This window comes from Phyllopteryx taeniolatus, chromosome 20 (assembly GCF_024500385.1).
Source record: "Phyllopteryx taeniolatus isolate TA_2022b chromosome 20, UOR_Ptae_1.2, whole genome shotgun sequence".
Lineage (NCBI taxonomy): Eukaryota > Metazoa > Chordata > Actinopteri > Syngnathiformes > Syngnathidae > Phyllopteryx > Phyllopteryx taeniolatus.
The window spans coordinates 14,699,688-14,720,770 of record NC_084521.1 but is presented as its reverse complement, the minus strand read 5'-3'; the positions used below and the strand labels follow the sequence as shown (position 1 = coordinate 14,720,770).

Genomic DNA, 21,083 nt, shown 5'->3' with positions numbered 1-21,083 from the left:
CTGAGCACTCCTCCTTCCACAAGTTTACAGCAAGAGATGCCTGGTTCCACTCCACTCTAAAGTACATCCTCACCCAAACACACCACGTGGATGTGGGCACACTTCTCATTGGACAGGTAGATGAGATTTGTTACGGTTTAGTTACATTGCTTAGGTAAGCACTATGTTGCCTGGAGCCTGGCAAAAGTACAATTCAACTGCACTGAAGGGGGAAAAAAAGGGGTAACAAGCATTTACTTTTAAAAACAACAGTAGGATTAGATTTCCTGAATGACCTGAAGCCCTGAAACTAGAAAAAAAATGCGTCCAATTAAATTATACTTTCCAAAACATTTTTGCTGACTTTAACATTTTAGTGACACGTCCACATATTTATGTGGTGAGGTTTGAGACCAGCGAAATGCCTGATCAGAACTTGGAGGTGCTATATACAGCGGGATCCAGGCACCCAATATTGGCTATCAGAGTAACATATACAGGTTTTACATTTGTACCTAAACATGACATGCAGGTTAAACAGCAGCAAATAGCAAGCAACGCTAGCACATATGGAGCAAAATGCAATTTAAACATTTCAATTAAAATGAATAAACAACATTGTTAGTTATATACACTATTTGGACACAAAGTATACAATCATGTACTGTTGCTTAAGTGTCGGCAGAACAACCAAAAGGTAAATGTTGTTAGTTGCTAATCAAAAATGTTCAACTGACCTTTTTTTATTTCAAGCTTTAGTTTAGTTTATTTATTTTCTTTACCTCAAACATCCGTGCTGAGGTACATCGGACCAATGCGGATGTGTGTACTACTCCATACCACAGGACAGTGAGCAGCAACTCATGGTAGACTGGATTGGCACTAAAACAAACAAACAAATGACAGACACTTTAATTAATGTGCAAACTGTGTGTGTGTGTGTGTGTGTGTGCGCGCGTCTCACCCCAGCTCGACAAAAGAAGCTTTCAGGCTATCGAGAGGTGCATGGGACAAAGAGAGGGTTGTCATAACATCCTCCAAGAAACCCACTAACAACTTGCGATCATCCTCCTTAGGACAAAAAAAAATGTGTTAATTGATATCTGATATTAAGAAAAAAAAATAAAGAGAGGAAAAAAAAAAAAAGACGCCAGGATGTTTAAATGGCTCACTAGATTTGACTCTTCTAGTCATTTGAAATTTAGTTTCCCCGTCACCACATCACATCTTGACAAATAAAGTGAAAAATACTGTATGTTACCTGGTTATAACATGTCAGTACTCCTGTGGCGTAGATGGGGACGGTAGCTTTGGTAAGAATACCATTCCCCGATGAAGCATCTATTGAGGGCAAAACCGTAACTATTTCGGTCAATAACTAGTTCAAAGTTGTCATGCGCATCGTTCTCACTACAGAAGAAAGATAAAGACAGCCTATCTTTTAATGGGGCTGCAAATGCATTGGTTCAAAACTCACCAACATTCTCTTCAGATAGACGAAGAATCTCTTGGAATTGAGGTTTAACCTGTAAAATGTCATTGGGGTAAACAAAAAAAACACATTACTTTATTCACAAATACGTGACAGAGCTACATTAACATCACCAAGGGGACAGATGGAAAAGTGTTTAAAAATGTGACACACACTGAAATGAAAAGGCTTGAACATGCACCCTGAGTGTTTAGATCACGATTGAATTCACCTTGGTGTTGGTGAAAATTTTGCCAAAGGTTCGACAGAACCTCCAAAAGAAGCGAGAGAACTCATGGACGCACGTGGAAGAGGTCACGTTGATGCGACCCACGATCTCTATGAGCTGAGGAAGTCTTCAGTGGTCGCAGAAAAATGGAATAGGTCAGGTTTGTTTGCTGTACACATTTACAGTATCTTTGTGTGTGCGTGTAGGTCTCACAGCTGGTTGACCACCCAAAGCAGGCTTTCCCATCCGGTGGTCCCTTCATGCTCCAGTTGGTGGTCGTAGAGAAGCAGCAGGGCACTCAGCATCTCCCTGCTACCAATGATGGTGGCCACATCCTGGAGGGGAGAAGCTGGCCTGGGGAAGCGGGTCACTGCAACGACAAAAACTCAGTAAGAGCAATACGCAGCTGAAACAAAACGCAAACACACCGACTAAAGTTCCTTCCCTCCCTTGTCCCCGTACCCTCTATTGCAGGTATGTCTCCGTGGAGTTTGGCTCGTTTGGTGAAAGGTGCATTCTGCAGCACGACAGCAAACAGGGGAGGGATCAGACTCTGCAGTGCTGTCAGGAACATGTGCAGCTTGTGCTCATCCAGGCCATGTTCCCCGTGCTACAGGGATAATGAGATAACTATGAGCGCAGGAAATATGGAGTACACTCTATTAAACACAAGAACAAAACAAGTCAGCATGTTAACACGCACCATGAGGAGTTTCTCTATACGTGCCAAGAGAGAAGGGATGAGTGAAGTGTAAAGGGTTCCCAATTCTGTTGTCCAGGCTGCGAATGCGGGGATGAAGACTTGGTGGACGGCACTGACTACCCTCTCTGAAGGGTCACCAAGTGACAGTAGCATCAGCTCAAAACCCTGCAGAAAGATACACAAACCGGCAACAAACAAGGAATGATGGATGAATTAAGAACACCATTGGACAACATGTCTTCAGAAATACATTTTAATCAATCAACTGATCAGTCAAGCGTGGTGCGAGACTCCTTAGTTTTCACTTAATTTTCCTTCTTACTGAGACATTTTGGACAATTCTGTGTGGAAATAATTCTGGGAAGGCCCTTCCTTTACTGTGCCAGCAGGACTGTGGCCCACAGAACAAAGGCATTGTGGGATAGGTTTGGTGTGGAAGAATATCACTGGCTCGCAGTGAGCCTCTCTACAACGGAGAAGGCCTCTCATTGGCAGTTATTAGTAGGTGTATAGGCCACGTGTCCCAATACTTTTGTCCATATTGAGTACAACTAAAAGTACAGTCGTATTAGCAGGTAGCTTTAGATGTATATTGATGTGTATTCAACTGATGCATAGAGAGAACACAGAGGGGCGAAAAAGGAAGGAAAAGGAATTTTACCCCACAAAGAAATACCTGCGAGTATTTGTCAGTATCATCTATGTAACCCATGACAATCCCAAGACTCTTGACCACAGCCTCTCGGACCATGTCAGCCTTGTCCTCGGCGAGCATCTGCTGCAACATGGACAACACTAGGGAACTTCGAATTTCCTTCTGTAGAAACAGAATAAAACCCAGATATTTTATTTATTCATCAATATTCTCCCCCCCCCCCCCCCCCCCCCCCCCCCCCCCCCCCAACTGTTAATCAACTGTTTTTAAATCGATACAAATGACAACTTACAGGAAAGTACGGTGCTAAGGCTCCACAAGACTCTGCCACAAGGAGTCTCCTCTCTGGATATTTGTGGTTAATCTGAAAAAAAGGAGGGCGTAAGAACGTAAAACTGTGACAGAGAGAAAGAGAAGGCGAACATAGCGAGGAAGGCGGAAGAGCAGCTGCCGCAGAATGGAAAGAAGGCGACTTCATCATCAACATGATGACCCTGTGGAAAACACTGGTTGTCTTTCTGGGGCGATTCTGAGCCGCCATAACGGCAGTTGTTGTTGCCATGGAATTTGACTTTATTGATCATAAATGTGTTGCTAGTGCACGGGGGAAAAAAAATAATAAAAAATAAATACAAATTGTATGTATGTTACCATATTCATTCAAAATCAAAAGCCAAAAGTTTTTTTAAAAATATATTTTTATCATGCCCTATAATAATAAATTATTGACTGCTTATCAGTAGTTTCCCTAAAGCTAAACTTCACACACTAGTTGCAGGGCGTGGCATTTAATCTCGGTCATGCCTCTGGTACCACGGAAGATGCTGGCAAAAACGCATCAGTACCTTACACACAGGACAGCAAGATGGGGAAAGCTGGGAAAAGCTGTCTTAGACGACCCTGTGTAGTGTACCTGTTCCCAGCACTGAGGAAGAAGCTCTGCCTCAACACGAGTGGGACCCACATGCCTCGCAAACGCAACACATCCCGTCAAGATCATTTGTCTGAAACAAACAAATGTAGAAACAACGCTTCTTTCAATTCACTGCCTCAGACACATTGTGCAACTATCGACATATGCATCAGTGCGCACACCTCTGTTCATCATCTGGTCTCTTGATTAAGTTAAAGAGGATGTGGAGAAGCTGGTCTCTCTCTTTGGACTCTGGGTGAAGGCAGGCGGTACACAGGATGAGAGGGATCAGCTCCTGAAGCATAAAATGGAGAAGGAAAGGAAGCTTGTCAATGATTTTGTGGAAGAAATGCGCAACATACAGAGGGATATGGCAGTCAACAAGAAATAGCGACAGGAAAGGAAATGGGCACTTGGGAAACAGAAATACAGCAGTACGATGACACTGGGAAAACATGTACTACAATTTTAAATACCTTACTGGCATTAGACTGAGTCATTTCTTTTGGTAGTGACACATACTCATATTGTCGAACTCAGCAGTGTAAAGGAAGACACCTAACACACTAGTTCAACTCAGCGGTCTAAGGGAAGAAACCTAACACACGAGTTCCCTTGCTTTAAAATTCTGCCCTTTTTAAGAGTTCAGACAGAGTTCATAAACCTTCCTGGCAGAGCAAAGCTTTGTCTTTGATGCAAGGCTTCCACGGCCAAAATGTGGTCAAGCCGACATTCCCGCCACACACATACACACACATACTCAAATTAGAGAGTGCATACATTTTTTTTTCCAGGAGCATATGATATTTTTCCGGCCCCAGTGCTGGAACAGCGTACGAAACCCCAACACCCTTCTGGATAAATGGAGAGACTTTGGGTAAAGATAGGCTGTGATGAGTCACCTGGCCCAGCCCAGAGAAGCACACTTATAAAAAGCACAAACATTCATTTTATTTTAAGTGTCGAGTTCAAGTGACCCACACACACACACACACACACACACACACACACACACAAATAAAAAAAAAAAAGTGCATCAGATTTAATCATCTTAAGGACCTGCCTCTCCTGCTAATTTACAGAATGAGCGGATGAGAGAGATCAGCTCATTGCACACCATGTGCTTTACGGAGACTTGGCTTTGTGAGGCTGTACCCGATGGCGCCGTCATGCTCCCGGCTTCCATCTTCACCGGGCAGACCGCGACATGGAATCATCGGGGAAAACAAAAGGCGGCGGGATATGCTTCTGCAGCCCCCATTTAGAGTCGCTGTTGAGCTGTAAGCAGTTCGACTCGCCTCGTGAGTTCGCATCATTCATTCTCGCTGGCGTCAACATTCCGCCTCAAGCTAACACGAACGCCGCACTGCTAACACTCGCCGAACAAGTACACGAAATTGAAAAAAAAATACCCCTCATTATTCTTGGGGACATTAACAAAGCAAAACTCAACCACAAACTCCCTAAATACAAGCAGCACAACGACTGTTCTACCAAGGAAAATAACATTTTAGACCACTGCTATACTATGCTAAATAACGCATACCGTGCCAAACCTCGTGCAGCACTGGGCTCGTCTGATCACTGCTTAATCCACTTAATACCGACATACAGGCAAGAACTTAAATGGGCAAAGCCTACAGTGATAACAGTGAAAAAGTGGACCAATGAAGATGCAAAGAAAGAACTTCAAAGTGGTTTAGACTGGAGTGTCTTTGAAAATTCACCGGCAGCCTGGATGAATATACGGACACTGTCACAGCCTATATTAGTTTCTGTGATGATGTATGTACCAACAAAGTCATTTTGCACATTCAATAACAACAAGCCGTGGTTCACTGCCAAACTGAAGCAACTTTGCCAAGTTAAGGAGGACGCATACCAAAGCGGGGACGGGGCCCTGTATAATCGAGCTAGAAACCAGCTGACTAATGAAATTAACATTGCAAAGAGGAACTATGCAGCAAAGGAGTATCTGCAAAATTTGCATAATCAATATTGTCCCAGATTATCGCACTACTCGTCACTTTAAACTGCATACATTCCTTTGGAGTCTCGGCGCCCTTTGCACAATGGTCATAAGGCCCCCATGTGAATTTTCACTGCTTCCAAATGTGGTGCCGTGTGCTACATTTACTTCACCTTGATTTATACAATCAAGATTGTGCTCTCAATCACAACATTATTTATTTGGTATGTTTAGGAAACAAGAACCTGCATGTAACCCATAGCGTAGCATCACTACTTATGATTCAGAGTGACAGCAATGCAGAATTGTTTCCTCTCATTTCTTTTCTTGCAGTTTTTGTTGAGTAGTTTTCCCACACATTTTTAAAAGCAATTATACAGGCAAGCATTTTATTGGAATGATAGCGTCACGTTAGAAAACACTAAAATAGGGAAAACACATTTTGTTTAATAATTTACCATGACTGATAGTGTAGCCAGGTGGCAGGCAGTGTTTCAAAACATCATTCCGCCGTTTGAAAAACCTTTTGTTCTGAGGTGTGACAATCTAACAAATGAAGGTGTGTCTCCTCGCTTGTAGAGGAAGGAGATTCAAGTTGCAACTGGCGAAACATGGTTACGTTTGTGTGTTATGGCTAATGGCTCTAACGGACTAGGTACAAAGTCCACGCCGCAAAACAGATCCCTCAGTGTTCTGATGTGTGTGTTTTTGCCATTCTTGCACTTCGGTTTGTTGTTCTTGATTTCACAAAGAGATTAAATTCTCCATAACTGTTGGTAGTTGACTAAAACAACATCACCATGGCGATATATGCAAAGCAGGCCAAGTGTGTACAACTCCAACAAGACTTACCTTCTATCAGGTTTCAACAATGGTTGCACAATTGATGTTGACAGTAACTTTGGGAATACAATCTGCCCAGATGCCCTTTTATAATATAGTGCAAAACAATATTATAATACGAACATTCATTTGCACCTTTCATTTGCTCCGCAGAAGTAATATACCTAAAATATTGAACTTTTATAGTACACGTTCTAATCTATCCATCCATCCATCCATTTTCTGAGCCGCTTCTCCTCACTAGGGTCGCGGGCGTACCTGAGCCTATCCCAGCTGTCATCGGGCTGGAGGCTGGGTACACCCTGAACTGGTTGCCAGCAATCAGAATCACCTTTATTTACTCAACAAAAAGTATGTCCAAAAAACACACAAGGAATTTGCTGGGCGCGTGTCGCCAGGTCTTGTATTTGTTCAATTGCTTCTTCTGAAGAGCTGCAAATGCTCTGCTTTGCAGTATAGGGGGACAGAGTTCTGTTCCTACAGCCGCGGCAATGCAGCGTGGCGATCAGTTTTTGGTGGTGCATGTGAGGGTGCCACAGTACGTCAAAGCGAGTGCTTCTTTGGAACATTACCTCCTTCCCGGGACTAGAGTGGTACTACAGTGTAGATGTGTGCATGAATTTCATTAGGGCTGCGACTAATGATTTTATTCATCCATCCATCCATCCATTTTCTGAGCCGCTTCTCCTCATTCGGGTCGCGGGCGTGCTGGAGCCTATCCCAGCTGTCATCGGGCAGGAGGCAGGGTACACCCTGAACTGGTTGCCAGCCAATCGCAGGGCACATAGAAACAAACAACCATTCGCACTCACAGTCATGCCTACGGGCAATTTAGAGTCTCCAAATAATGCATGTTTTTGGGATGTGGGAGGAAACCGGAGTGCCCGGAGAAAACCCACGCAGGCACGGGGAGAACATGCAAACTCCACACAGGCGGGGCCGGGGATTGAACCCGGGTCCTCAGAACGGTGAGGCTGACGCTCTAACCAGTCGACCACCGTGCCGCTGATTTTATTCATCTGTTGTTTATTTTTTCGATTAATTAGATGAAAAATTTCCATCCCTTTAGTCAAAAACAGGATAATTTCAAATTGACAGTGCAGAAAATGCCGAAACAAATTAATTCTGATTCAGTTACTGGTTTAGTCCTTAACGTCAAAAAATACGAAAGAAATGTTGATTAATTGTTTTCCAAAGTAAAATAACATGTTTGCAAATGCCTAATTTTGATGAAACACAAAGATAATCAGTCTGCTTTATTATTATTATAATAAATATAATTATTAATATTTACTGGTGAGGGGCTGAAATTCAGAGGATTTAGACAATTGTAAACAAGGTCCATAAACGATTTATCAATTATCAAAAATTATTGATTAATTTGATAATTGATGAGTTGTCAATTAACTGATTAATCATTGCACCTCTAAATTTCAGCGTAATTACACTTCACAAAACAAGCTAATTTAATTACATTATCTTTTATTATGCTTTCATATATATATATATATATATATATATATATATATATATAAAATACAGTACTATTTTTCTTTACAAAAACATCTAACAAAAAAATGTGTAAACATTTTTTCCAACGGGGAAAGTTGATTTTAGATAAGAGTAATTTGAGTTAAGAGCATGGTTACGGAACTGATGAACTCATAAATCAAGGTACCACCGTTAGTTCAGATTTTGACCGCACACAATTTTACACCCTGGCTGGCCAGGCTGCAATTGTAGCCAACAGGCATGCGTTACAGCCCGTTTGGGGTCGTGTGAGGAACCATGCAGATGAGCGTGTGAAGGACTCACCTGGCAAAGATGTGCAACCAATCTCTAGAGGAGAGGCATGCATGAGAGTGAGAGAATGAGTGAGACGAAAAGAGAAGAAGAAAAATAAAGCCAGTGAAGGCAAACAGAGCGCAAACATGAGTGATAGACACAGTTGAGCCGGAATGATGCCCGGTGAATACGGACATCTGCATGATAAACAATAGATGGACACACATCAGCAAGGGTACATGCATCTTTTAAAGCAGTCTGCACGTTTTAATTCAGCATCGATCAGTAAAGCTCAACGTAGTAATGACACCATTATGATTGAGGGATGTGTTTGAGGCATGTGATTGTCATAAGTAACTCAAAACTGGGCTAAAGCTATGCTCTGTGTACCACTGCACTATTTTACCGACATTTTGGATTGGTTTGTAACACAACTAACAAAAAGAAGAAACAATAACCTATTTATTTCAATAGCTCAATTCCAACACTTTGTTTTTTATTTAATATTCCAATTTCTTGAAATCTTGAATTCAGTGTTTTTCTAAGCTCGAAGCTGTCCTTCCATCGACTATACTGCTTATCCTCATTAGGGTCACAAGTGTGCTGGAGCCTATCCCAGCTGACTTCGGGTGAAAGGCGGCGTACACCCTGGGCTGGACGCCAGCCAATCGCAGGGCGCATATAGCCAAACAATCATTCAGACTTCCATTCACACCTCAGGACAAATTAGAATCTTCAATTAACCTACCACGCATGTTTTGGGAATTTGGGAGGAAACTGGATTACCCGGAGAAAATCCTCACAAGCTTGGGAAGAACATGAAAACTCTATACAGGAAGGCTAAACATGCTAATCAGTCAACGACTATGCTGGCAGCGGTAAGCTATAAGCGTTAAAATTATTTAAAAAATCAAATCAAACTATTGAACTGTCTATATGAGTTTTACTTTTAAAATGCAATTACCGAATTTAGGTTTTCCATGATATTCTCATTTATTGAGATGCACCCGTACAATAGCAGATGGTAAAATGTCATCGTCAACATGTTTATACTTTCAGTTTTAAAAGAATGCCACTGTGTTTACGGAATTTGTTTAAAATGCCCAATTTGGCACTAAATTGAAACAAACTTCAACTGTTGGAACATTGGTTCATTTTAATTCAGCTTACGTCTTTAACACCGAGATCATTCCCTGCTGTGTGCCTATCGATTAACAGTAGAAGAAGCATGGTGTTTTGATGATTAAAAAGAGGAGTGAAGAAAAAATGAGCATGTAGATAATACTTTACCTCTCTTTTAGCTAGGAGGACATTTGGGACGATATGAGGGAGGCAGCGGCCCAGCATTAACATCACACTTTCCTCGCTATCTGCTATACGAGACACCTGAAGATGAGAGAGGGACATTACACTTTGTATGGCAAGCGCATCGGTTAGAACGTCTGCATCACGGTGTCCATAGATGTGTAGGTGTGAGTATTAACCTCTGCTCCCAGGCGACTGTCTGAGCACATTCTGCAGAAGGATAGCAGGGCTTGCTGGAAGGCCGGGGCCAACTTCCTGGGTTAGCACAAATAAGAAAAGACCAAAACCTGTTACTGCTGCCATTAGTCTGTTTTCCACAAAACAAACAAAAAAAAACCATCATGAATAACTGCATTCAAACAGTTACCTGTGCTAAATTGGAGCACCTTTTGAATACTGTACAGCTAAAGCTCTCTCGCCATCTAGTGGTTGCACTGAGACGCACAGCAGCTGCTGCTCTGTTGAGTTCGTATAAGGGAGTGCATGCATCACGACGGGACACACGACGTTTCGAGGTTAAGAAATTTGCGCAGAGGTATGAGAACACATCGCACAAGAAGGGACGCACATTTGTTGCCACTGTTACTGTTTTTCATTGGACTGTTTCACCAACAGAGGTTTTCCGACAAATATATAGTAAACAAGCATCGGATAGGGACCAAGCACTGCTCCAAATAGCCGTAACTATACCAGAAACTATGATTCAAAATATCATTCAAACTAATATTACAACATTACCATTAAATTTAAAAGGCTTAACAGCTTCTTTGATATTTAAAAAAAAAAAATCCACTTTTTAATAGACACTAGCAGAGTTAAAACACATGCGGTAAAGACTGTAGCGTACGCTAAGAACCCAGGCTAAACTTAGTTCCTCTCTGACGCAGAACTTCGTGTCAAGGAAATATATTGAAGGGACACTTCTCAGCTCAAAAACTAATTGCTACTTTCCTATTTCGCCAGCATGTTGGCACCATCCTGTGGCACATTAGGGAGCTACAGAGTACGCAAAAAAACACCAATGGGTGAATTTTTCAGAATTTCATTGCTCAGTGCTATGTTTTTGTTCTTACTGTGCATATGACTAAAAACATATGCTCATTAGGATGCAATGTCTAAGTATGTATTGTTTATGTTTATATAAAGGATTAGGTGCATTATAAACAGGGGTGCACATAAGTTTGGTCTGGTTCTCAAATGAGCATTAGAGGTTGTTGCCCGGTGCTTTTTCAGGACCCACCGGCCTCACTGGATGAACAACTTATGTCCGTTTGTAGACATACGTTCTATCCGTTACCTACTTTCTTCTGTACAAATAAAGGAATGAAACTTCTTTTTTGTTTGTTTACTGACCTTATGACAGTTTGTTTCCCCTTCTAGGTCTTTTTGCATATGCTTTACATTTTATTAGTCTTGGTTTGAGCCAGTTCACAGATGGTAAACAGCCTGTGCATACATACCTGTTGCAATAGAAATTCATTTTGACTCATTATTTCATATACTGCATTCTGTATATACCTATAAATATAGACACTTATTTTAAAAACCAAGTGATGATATTTCCATGTTATTTCTGACTGAATTATTTTTTCTTTATTTTTTTAAACATATATATATATTGCGATGTGAAATAATACAGGATCAGTGTTTTGCTAACTCCATTTGGGTGGCGTAATGACTTTCTGCATTACGGTATTTCATACATATTTAGACATTTACACATTCACCTGCTTTCATTGACTGAGAATAGGGCATATTTTTCTTATTGAATGCAGTACCGGCACAGTTTATGTACCGATTTGTATTATACAGTGCTACACTCACCTGTTGCCCACTTTTTTTGTACTTTTATGTACCTATACACTGCTATATTTTGTGTTACAATTTCATACTGTGGTTGAGGAATGTCCAAAAACTAGTTCCAGTTTCAACTGGATTTATTCAACTCTTTGTTGAAGTGAGTAAGTAACCTAAAAGCTGGTGGGACCAGAATAGTCAGAAAGAAAGAAAGGTCTTTGTTCAAAATTAATTGTTAATTGAAATTTTATGCATTGAAACTACTGGGTACTTAGTGGTATTGGTATTCGGTGTCAGTGAGTACTCAAGAGGGAATACTTGTAATGGTATTGGTCTGAAAGGTATTGAACACCCCTAAATTTTAGAACTTCCTGAATATCTAAATAACCACTCACCTGTTTGGCTGATCAAAATGTACAGGAGGCCGACTTTTAAGCTTATTGTGAGACTGTGGTGTGTTCTGCGTGCAGGGAGGCTCACTTTGAGGATCTGAAACACCCCGGATGTCCAAGTACTGTCCGTTATCTGCACGGGGCTGAGGACAGGACATACATCTGGTTAGGGGTGATGTGTTTAGGGCCACTGTAAAACATACTAACACCCCAAAAGGCTTCAGTGGCGTACATTTAGTCTGGGAAATTTACAAGGAGTTTACCACAGAGGGCGAGTCAGCGGAGGAAGTGATGGCGGTGCAAGAGGATGCGGGATTAGATGTATTCTGGGAGCTACAGTCAAGAGCGGCTGCAGGCGGGGAGGAGACCGTCTGTTTCAATGTCTGAATCTCACTGTGGGGGAAAAGGAGCACAATCATAAAACATTATTTTCAATCCAGTGAAGCAAATTGGTTGCTCAAATTCAAATTAATCAGTGGTTTAGAAAAGGAAAAACATGGCACTTATCCAATATTAAGGAGGAACACAGTCAACCACGAAACAGACTAGATTAGGGATTCATCCACGTTCAAGTGATGTGTTTGTTTTACCACTCAGGCTCTTCTTGCCAATTTAAGTGTCAACATTAGGGAGTGAATATAGAGAGAGCTAAATGCAATGTTACAATACACTGCAGCCTTTAATGGTTGTTGCTTATACTCATTCCGTATGAGACCACTTCCAATAAAAGCAATTACCATCCCTATTAAAGACTTTAGAAAACCAGCGTTGAGCAAAGAGTAATTTAAATGTAACAAAAATGGTTGGATTGCCCTTGCAATGTTTCGTTCAATTGTTCCTGAAAGTTAATGGTATGTTGTTGGCCTACACACACTCCTCTATTAGCAGACATTGATACTTTCAAATAAAGAGAACAAAATAAACCTAATGTCTGAATAGTTAAAGAATTCTCTCATGTGCCTGAGTAGAGCTTGTTCTGTAATTTAAAGCCAGTCAGGTCACATCAATCCAACTCATATTTATTTCATAATTATCTCTATATTATTATCTTTTATCTTGATAAGACTCTATCATGTCCATAAATGTGAATGCGAGTGTGAATGGTTGTCTATGAATGGATGACAATGTTGAAAGTGTGTGTGTGGTGTGTGTACAGTAATCCCCCACCATTTGCGAGCGGCGAGAAATTAATGACCTCCTATACAGTATTAATAGACAGTTTAAACTTTAAGTATACCACAAACTATAATGCCAAAACAGTGTATTATTATTTAAAACTCATCTTATAATATCAACTTTAAAAATACGTGGCTTACAGATGAGTGTTTTTTCTTTTTTAAATACACGCGACGTGCACATGCACTTTGACGTGGCGACCCAGGCTCCTCCTTCACATACAAAGCGTGTCACTTAGTCAAGATGTAGCATCACTTCAGCATAATTCCTTGAAACCAGTTCCTGCATATAAAGGGCTTTGGCAACATTTCGTGGCATCTTAGAGCGTTACAGAAAGAGCCGAAAAAAATGGGAATAGGTGACTTTTTTGGCAAATAACATAATAATAACAAATTGTTGGATTCACAAATAGCAAACAGTGTGTGTTTTGATCACATAAAGCAGATGTCGTAAAATTAGTATTATGTTATATTGAAATGAATACAGTACGGTATATACAGAATGACAAACCTCTGAAGTTTCCTCATCTGCTCAGTCAGACTTGCCTTCTCATTGTTGAGCAGACTGATTTGGTACTCCAACTCTTGGACGACCTCTGCCTGTTGCTTTATGAAAGGAATAAAAAAAATAATTATTTTGGGGAATGTAATTTCAAGCGTAAGGCCACTTTATTTTTTTTTACTAGGTGCACTTTTTTAACAGCTGTCAAGCCTTTGGTGACCTCATGTACTGTAACAAGAAAATGAACAAACAAACCTGCTGTGAGAGATCGGGCTTTCGAGGAGGATCTTGTACGGCACAGTGTTCAGTGAGATCTGCGAAATCTGCTCCGACTGCCACGTCGACCATGTCCCTCTTTGAAGGAAGAGAGGAACTGCAATTTCTGTAGAGCTGCAACAGGTCAGGAGGCTTTGGAATGTTGAGGCCGACGTCATCCCACAGCTCAAAATCCTGGAAACAGATGAAAAACAATAAGTGAGTTGTGGATACTCTGCATCACTAAATAGGGATAATTTAGGACAGACAACAAAATTCCACAGGACTCTCGCCCAAAGATAGCAGGGTTAGGGTTAGGGACCCTAACCCTAACCCTCCAGCACACCCGCGACCCAAGTGAGGATAAGCGGTTCGGAAAATGGATGGATGGATGCAAGTGCGTGTGTGTGTCTGTGTGGACGAGTGGTGGGAAAGGTTAAGTTTTAGCCATGTAAAGCACTGAGTTGCATTTTTTTGTATGAAAGGCGCTTTAAAAATGAAGTCTGATTGATTGAGCAATTGAAAATAAGATACTACTGTAGAAGGATATATCATTATGACTAAATATATTGATATTAAAACATTCGACTGGTTAGCACTTCTGCCTCACAGTTCTGAGGACCCGAGTTCGAATCCAGCCTCGCCTGTGTGGAGTTTGCATGTTCTCCCCATGCCTGCGTGGGTTTTCTCCGGGTACTCTGGTTTCCTCCCACATCCCAAAAACATGCATGGTACATTAACTGAAGACTCTAAATTGCCCGTAGGTGCGAATGTGAGTGCCAATGGTTGTTTGTGTATATGTGCTCTGCGATTGGCTGGCGAACAGATCAGGGTGTACCCTAGGCTCCAGCACACCCGCGACCTTAGTGAGGATAAGTGGTACGGAAAATCGATGGATAGATATTAATAAAAATGATCAAGTAATGAAATGAAAACAAATTTAATGCACTCTAAAAGCTGTCTTGGATTTAAATGTAATGATGGTGCAATCTGTGATTATAAATATTATTTATTGTTGTTGTACTTTGTGTTATACAACTGCACTGCTCTTACTGAGAGCTGTTTGATTTTACACCTCCTGCAGAAGTTGCAAATAAATATCCAGTCATCAATTTTCTATCGCGTTATATCCTCATTTTGGGTGGGCTGGAGTCTACCCCAGCTGACTGTGGGTGTGAGGCAGGGTACACCCTGAAGTGGCCTGAACTGGTTGCGAGTGAAAATAAAGAAATCAAAACAAAGGTCTCAGATTGTGCAGGGGGACGTAGTTAAGGCTGGGAAATATTAATAAAAAACTAAAATTCTATTTACTCATTCATTCATTCATCTTCCATACCGCTTATCCTTGCTAGGGTCGCGGGCGTCCTGGAGCCTATCCCAGCTGACTCCGGCCGAGAGGCGGGGTACACCCTGAACTGGTCACCACCCAATCGCAAGGCACATAGAGACAAACTATCATTTGTACTCACATTCACACCAGAAAAAAGCTTTACCTGATCATCATTTTCATCCGAGAAGGTGATGGATGACAGTTTGTATTCATTTTTCAACAGATATTCATTCACAAGGAAGTTTAAGGCTCTTTTCTCCAGTGGGCGTATCGGCTCCTGAGGCAGAGACCAAAGAAGCTATAAATCGCTGTGTAGGTTTGATAAGACAAATGCACAGTCTCTCTATCACTGTTAACAGAGTAGAAGATTATAACTTTTCCAAAATATAAAGATCCCCCCCACCTGAATTTCAGGGCTTGACTTGAAGTTCTTTCTCTCCTGAGAGGGCACTTCATTCTCTGTGAACCAAGGGGGAGAAAAAACACAAAAAAATATGGGATGAGTTCAGATGAAGGCTCAGCGTTGTTCCGGAATTCTCTTTCAAAGAAAAGCGGAGAAAGTGACAAAGAAGGGCTCGGGTGGAGAAGAAGTTTGAAGTGCGCCACACCTGCTGCCTGAGTCAAGTTGGCGCGCAGAGCCTGAATGGTCTCCTTTGCTTTCCGTAGCTCAAACTCCAGCACTGGACAGAAAGTGACAGTACACACACACACACACACACACACACATTCACACACGCATACACAGAAAGTGCATCCAAACAAAGACAGGGAACAAACAAATAAAAAAAAGATGGGAGTGAAAAACGCATCAAAGATATTAAGAGTCTAAAAATAAAACAACACAAGAGGGTGCATGCAAATCATGGATCTGAGGAATACATGCAGCAGAGGATCAGGGAATGAAGCAAACAAAGATTCATGTCAATTAGCGGATGAAACTGTTTATTTCTATTTTAAATTAGTCTGCTAAAGCAATGCAAAAAGTCATTGAGATTTAAAAAAAAGAAAATCAATTTGTTGGAGCTGTCTGACAAAGGATTTCCAAGGCAAAAGTGTCACTTACATGATTATAGCAGTTTCCATGAAAACACACCAATGAATAAATACACTACAGTCCAGACGTTTATCAAGTTAGAATTTTTTCAAGTGACCCCCAAACTTCAGAACTGTAGTATACATCTAGAACTACTGTTTTTCTATTTAAAGAAAAACAAAAAAACAAGGACATTTCTAAGTAACCCCAATTTTTTTAACTGTAGTGTATCTATTTAGACATCATCAGGCATGGCTAGGTTTCAATAACAAATGAGATGTGAAGCACTTTCTGATTCAACCAGCAGAAGAACTATATACACTATGTTCAATTCACAAAGAAATATGACTATGTTTCGCTAAACTAACATTGGAGGGAGCAGAAAACGCACAAGGCCGTCATGAAAAAAAAAAAGAAAACACACCAAAGTTTAAGCGATGGATCGGAAAAGAAAATGATTGCATTGTTGTGCACTGATCATCTGCAAAACATTTTGATGCAACATTTGGTACATTTGCTAATCTGTTGACAATGGTTTTAATTCACATGATTCAATAGCTCTCAATATTCTGCATTGCCCTATTATCTTTGTAGAAGGTGTTTTTTTTTTTTTTTTTTACAGCTCCTGTATTGGATCTGACATATGGATTGTATAGGTGTACCTAATAATGTGTTCATTACACTATGGTGATTCATAGCTGCAGAAAGTTTAGAAATTAATACTAGTAAGTGACCCCCATCATGAAGGACCCATGCTTGCAGATCATGAGCGCACAAGATGCAATCAAAATTAACAATAAAACTCAATCCAGGGAAAAGAGGGGAGAAGAATGAAACAAATAACTAGTCTGGATGGAGTGAGTTGTCCAGTATTGCCCACTGGGGTTTGATCAACGTCAGGAGAAAGCCAGAACCCCGAGTCAGACAGCTGTGGGCAGGCATATTTGTAAAGGGGAAGGTGGGTGAGGACGGTGTGTGTGGGGTGGGGGGGGTCGTGGGGGGAGCGGTACCCATTTGGGAAATGCAACCAATGAACCTCAAGAACAAACATCTTTGCTGCATGCTTTTTTACTCAGCTCTCACACGCTGTACTTCCTTCATTGCTGTAATAGTTTTGAAACAGCATCCATCATCTACAACTTTCTCTGCACAATCTGATTATTAAGATGACCTCGAAACATAGGTGACAGAAGGGGAAACAATTGCATGGCTGTACCATGCCAGCTGCATTGTTGACTTGCAGGTTTTTATTTGCCAACAAAACACAGGCTAACTCCTCATACAGCATTCGCACCTCAACAAGCAGCTTGCAATCAAACAGCTTGGCTTTAAAGCAATCGCTGATGCTTGTGAGTCACACTCAGCTGTTACAGAACTTCAATTTCTCGTTTATGGGGTGTCACGATTGAGTTGCACGGGAATTGTGTGAAGCTCCTGTACCAAAAATACCACTTAGTGACTTAATAGAGTGAAAGTATACACTTGTAGTGTGCTAAAGCAAAAATAAATATGCCTAATGTTCACCTGCTTTCATATGAATAAATGATGAAACAGGTAATACAAATGAAGTTGATCAGCGCAAAGACTTCTGCTTTGGTAAACTACAAGTAAATGGCTAATGCTAATAGCATGAATAGATTTTTGGTCCTAAGTAGCTTGTCATTTCATGTATGTTTGTTTGAGCTTTGTTGCAATTGTAGGCAAAACTGATTTCACAATAGCAACAAACAGAGGGTGCAATTCATTCAGACTTGCCCATTTCAATGCCTAAAGTGGAAGCTATTGAAATTAAAACAGAAGTAAAGAGAAATGATGGTGGAAGGTAGATGGGGTGTGGTTCCCCAGACTGGCAAAGTTAGTGCAGTAATACCTTTGCTTATGTGCAACTTTGGTACGTTCCAGGTGGACATATTCAGCTGCTGGTTTATGGACTACAATAAATGAACAAGTCATGTAAACAGACACATTGCTCCATCTTGTTGCTCCATCTCGGCTCGGTGATCGTTTTTTTAAACTTGCTGATCAGTGATCGGTCCCAAAAATCCTGATCGTGTAAAGCCTAAAATCTGTAGCCACTGATGCAGCTGCTTCCATTTCACCCATCACATCAGCTTTTACAGTATTTCCCTGACTCAAACGATGGCTTTTGCCTCCGAGTCGTGACAGCACAGGTTCATCTTACCCGCCACCCGCTCGTCTGATTCTCGATTGCCGTCATCCGAGTACCGGGCAAAGTCCAGAGAGTCCAAGGTGCTGATGCTGCCTGCTCGATCTATAACCAAAGACAAATACAGACGGAGGTGGCAGTGAAAATCAAAAACACTGGCGATGCCCTGAATCAACCATCTCCAATGCTAATAAGATATTATAGATTACAGAGGTCCATATTCCACTCAATTATGATACTGTCAGCGAGGTATTCAGACAGACACTGAGGAGTGTATTTACACATTCATTTCCCATCTGAATTACTGCTTTCGATTAAATCTAAAATACAAAATGTAAGAAAGACAACAGTATGACAAAACCTCCATACTTTCTAGACAGTAATCACTTAGTGTCAACTTTGAACACTACACGTAAAAAGCATACGGTACTTATACAGTGAAGTGAAGAAAATATATAGCTGCCTGAGATGAGGGTCCTTAGTGTGCCCTTGCAGACAATTAGCAAGGCTGTGACATGTGTCATGTGTTTGAAGCAGCATGCCGAGAAGAATTTTCCAGCTCCATTTAGCGTCTCTGTGCTTACAAGTTTATATTTGGCGACAAAACTAGAATACATAATAAATACACCAAGTTGACCATTTCTTGTAGGATGTTTGCAGTGCCATATGATGCTAAACTGTGCTTCATGGGCTTATTGACCCTATCCATTAATAATATTGCCAATCGCTCACTGAAATTAAAAGTGAGTCCACATTAAAGCACTGAGACAAATATGCGGTCTAATCAATTTGTTAGGTCTGAGGATCAAAATTATACAGAACAAAAATATACACTGGCAACCAAATGGTTAGCAACACACTTGGAACAGATTTATTATAGCGCATTCAAAGTGTTTGAACACATTCTACCGGTTTCCACATTACAATTGTGGAAACAAGCACGAGGGCTGAGATCAGTCACTGATCACATGATCTCCTGAATACCAGATTATGGAGGAAACAAACACAGTATAACTTGGAAAAACAACTTGACCAGCTCACAACAAGGGAGCTGTCATGTCTGCTTTTTGAAGACAACTTCTTGAAACATTCAACGCAATACTGTATAAGGGTTCTTGGTTTACGACAGTCCCAACATACGCAGTTTGGAGAGTACGAACAGCATGCAATAAACGTCATCGCACAGCACAAGAAGGCATGCTCAAATACTGCCGTACTTACCGTTTTATAGCCTCGAAGTTTCTTACAAATACTTACTATCATAAATAATGACTTAACTGCTGCATTAAAGACATAGTGCCCATTTATACCTTGCAAAAGCAGTGCTTTAACAACATGTTGGTTTTAAACCGAGGTATGTGCTTCCAAGCTGTAAATATTTTGTTAAGGTTGCTTTGCCTTGCCTGCACAACTCCAAGAGGACATCCTTATTTTCACATAAGTTATGTATTTCTATTGATGGAAGTTCATGCTCAAAAATGCTCATAAAAAGGGGGGGGGGGGGGGGATTTTATTTCGAGAGAATATGGTCATATGATTCAATGAACACATGCGGACACTTTATCTATCCATCCATTTTCTACAACTTATCCTCATTAGCGTCACAGGTAAATTGAAGCCTTTTTCTCAGCTGACCCTACTTTGGGCGAGAGGCAACGGACACCTGGGACTGGTCGCCAGCCAATGCCAGGGCACGTATAGACAATCATTCACACCAATGCCCAATTTAAATTCTTCAATTAACCCAACTTGCATGTTTTTGGAATGTGGTAGAGAAAGTCAGAGTACCCGGAGAAAACCCAAGCAAGTATGGGGAGAACAAGCAAACGTCTCACAGGAGGGCAGTGGCAAGATTGAAATCCCAAACCTCAGAACTGTGAGGCAGCCGTGCTTACTTCCTCATGCAATGTTTTTTTTTTTTTTTTTTTTTTTTTTATGAGACATTCTCAAACTTTATTCAAACGGCTATTCTGCTGAGTGAGTTCTAACATCTATACAGTACTTGATTTTTGTTGTAAAAAGTACTGGTATAGATATGCAGTGATTCCCAACCACTGTGCCGTGGGAAGCTATCCAATTTCATTTTCACAATGTTATTTATTTACTACACATGTATCTTTGTTTGTCTATGCCAGTGACATATAGTGACAGGCAAAACAATTAAATGCTCTTCCACTAGATGGCAGACACTAAACTGTACCTTTGGATCCCTCTGTTGCCATTAATAAAACAAAACAAACGCTGTGTTCAACTGAACAGGCCCAGACTTCACACTGTGTTAATTTGTGAGTAAATTGAGACGATCGCTTTTGTGAAATGTATGTTTGGTGGTGTACATTGAGATGTAAAAGTATGACAACACTGCAACAGATCGTTGTTTAAAGTACTGCAGCTAGTCCAGTGCCACTCCTTTGTAGTGTAAATTCTAACATCTGACCCCCCCCAGCGTCTTTAAATAAAGTGTGCATTTATCTATAGAAATTAAAGTGTATTACCCCGGTGATTAACACTGCCATGTCACAGTTTATCATTTGGTCCAACATTATTACATCGCTTTGTGCTTTAGTATGGCTCTGTAGG

The 21,083-nt window shown here is 40.9% G+C and overlaps 1 protein-coding gene across 7 annotated transcripts in view; it reads right to left on the bottom strand.

Moving 5' to 3' along the window:
- Positions 1-21,083, bottom strand: part of relch (RAB11 binding and LisH domain, coiled-coil and HEAT repeat containing) — a 30,390-nt gene that overhangs the window by 8,583 nt on the left and 724 nt on the right. For 2 of the 7 annotated variants that reach the window (XM_061757805.1, XM_061757801.1), the window contains exons 2-24: positions 18,519-18,608; positions 15,912-15,983; positions 15,707-15,762; positions 15,467-15,580; positions 13,974-14,168; positions 13,728-13,822; positions 12,305-12,434; positions 12,045-12,184; positions 10,032-10,107; positions 9,838-9,933; positions 8,578-8,601; positions 4,133-4,245; positions 3,951-4,041; positions 3,330-3,401; positions 3,059-3,199; positions 2,383-2,547; positions 2,142-2,289; positions 1,893-2,049; positions 1,683-1,806; positions 1,457-1,505; positions 1,241-1,320; positions 944-1,050; positions 762-861 (exon numbers count right to left, since the gene is read on the bottom strand). In XM_061757805.1, the coding sequence (XP_061613789.1) occupies positions 762-861; positions 944-1,050; positions 1,241-1,320; positions 1,457-1,505; positions 1,683-1,806; positions 1,893-2,049; positions 2,142-2,289; positions 2,383-2,547; positions 3,059-3,199; positions 3,330-3,401; positions 3,951-4,041; positions 4,133-4,245; positions 8,578-8,601; positions 9,838-9,933; positions 10,032-10,107; positions 12,045-12,184; positions 12,305-12,434; positions 13,728-13,822; positions 13,974-14,168; positions 15,467-15,580; positions 15,707-15,762; positions 15,912-15,983; positions 18,519-18,608 (2,435 nt within the window). Of the gene's footprint in view, positions 1-761; positions 862-943; positions 1,051-1,240; positions 1,321-1,456; positions 1,506-1,682; positions 1,807-1,892; positions 2,050-2,141; positions 2,290-2,382; positions 2,548-3,058; positions 3,200-3,329; positions 3,402-3,950; positions 4,042-4,132; positions 4,246-8,577; positions 8,602-9,837; positions 9,934-10,031; positions 10,108-12,044; positions 12,185-12,304; positions 12,435-13,727; positions 13,823-13,973; positions 14,169-15,309; positions 15,329-15,466; positions 15,581-15,706; positions 15,763-15,911; positions 15,984-18,518; positions 18,609-21,083 lie in introns of those variants that run through there. The other 5 variants (XM_061757804.1, XM_061757802.1, XM_061757808.1 and 2 more) reach the window with 5 other exon arrangements.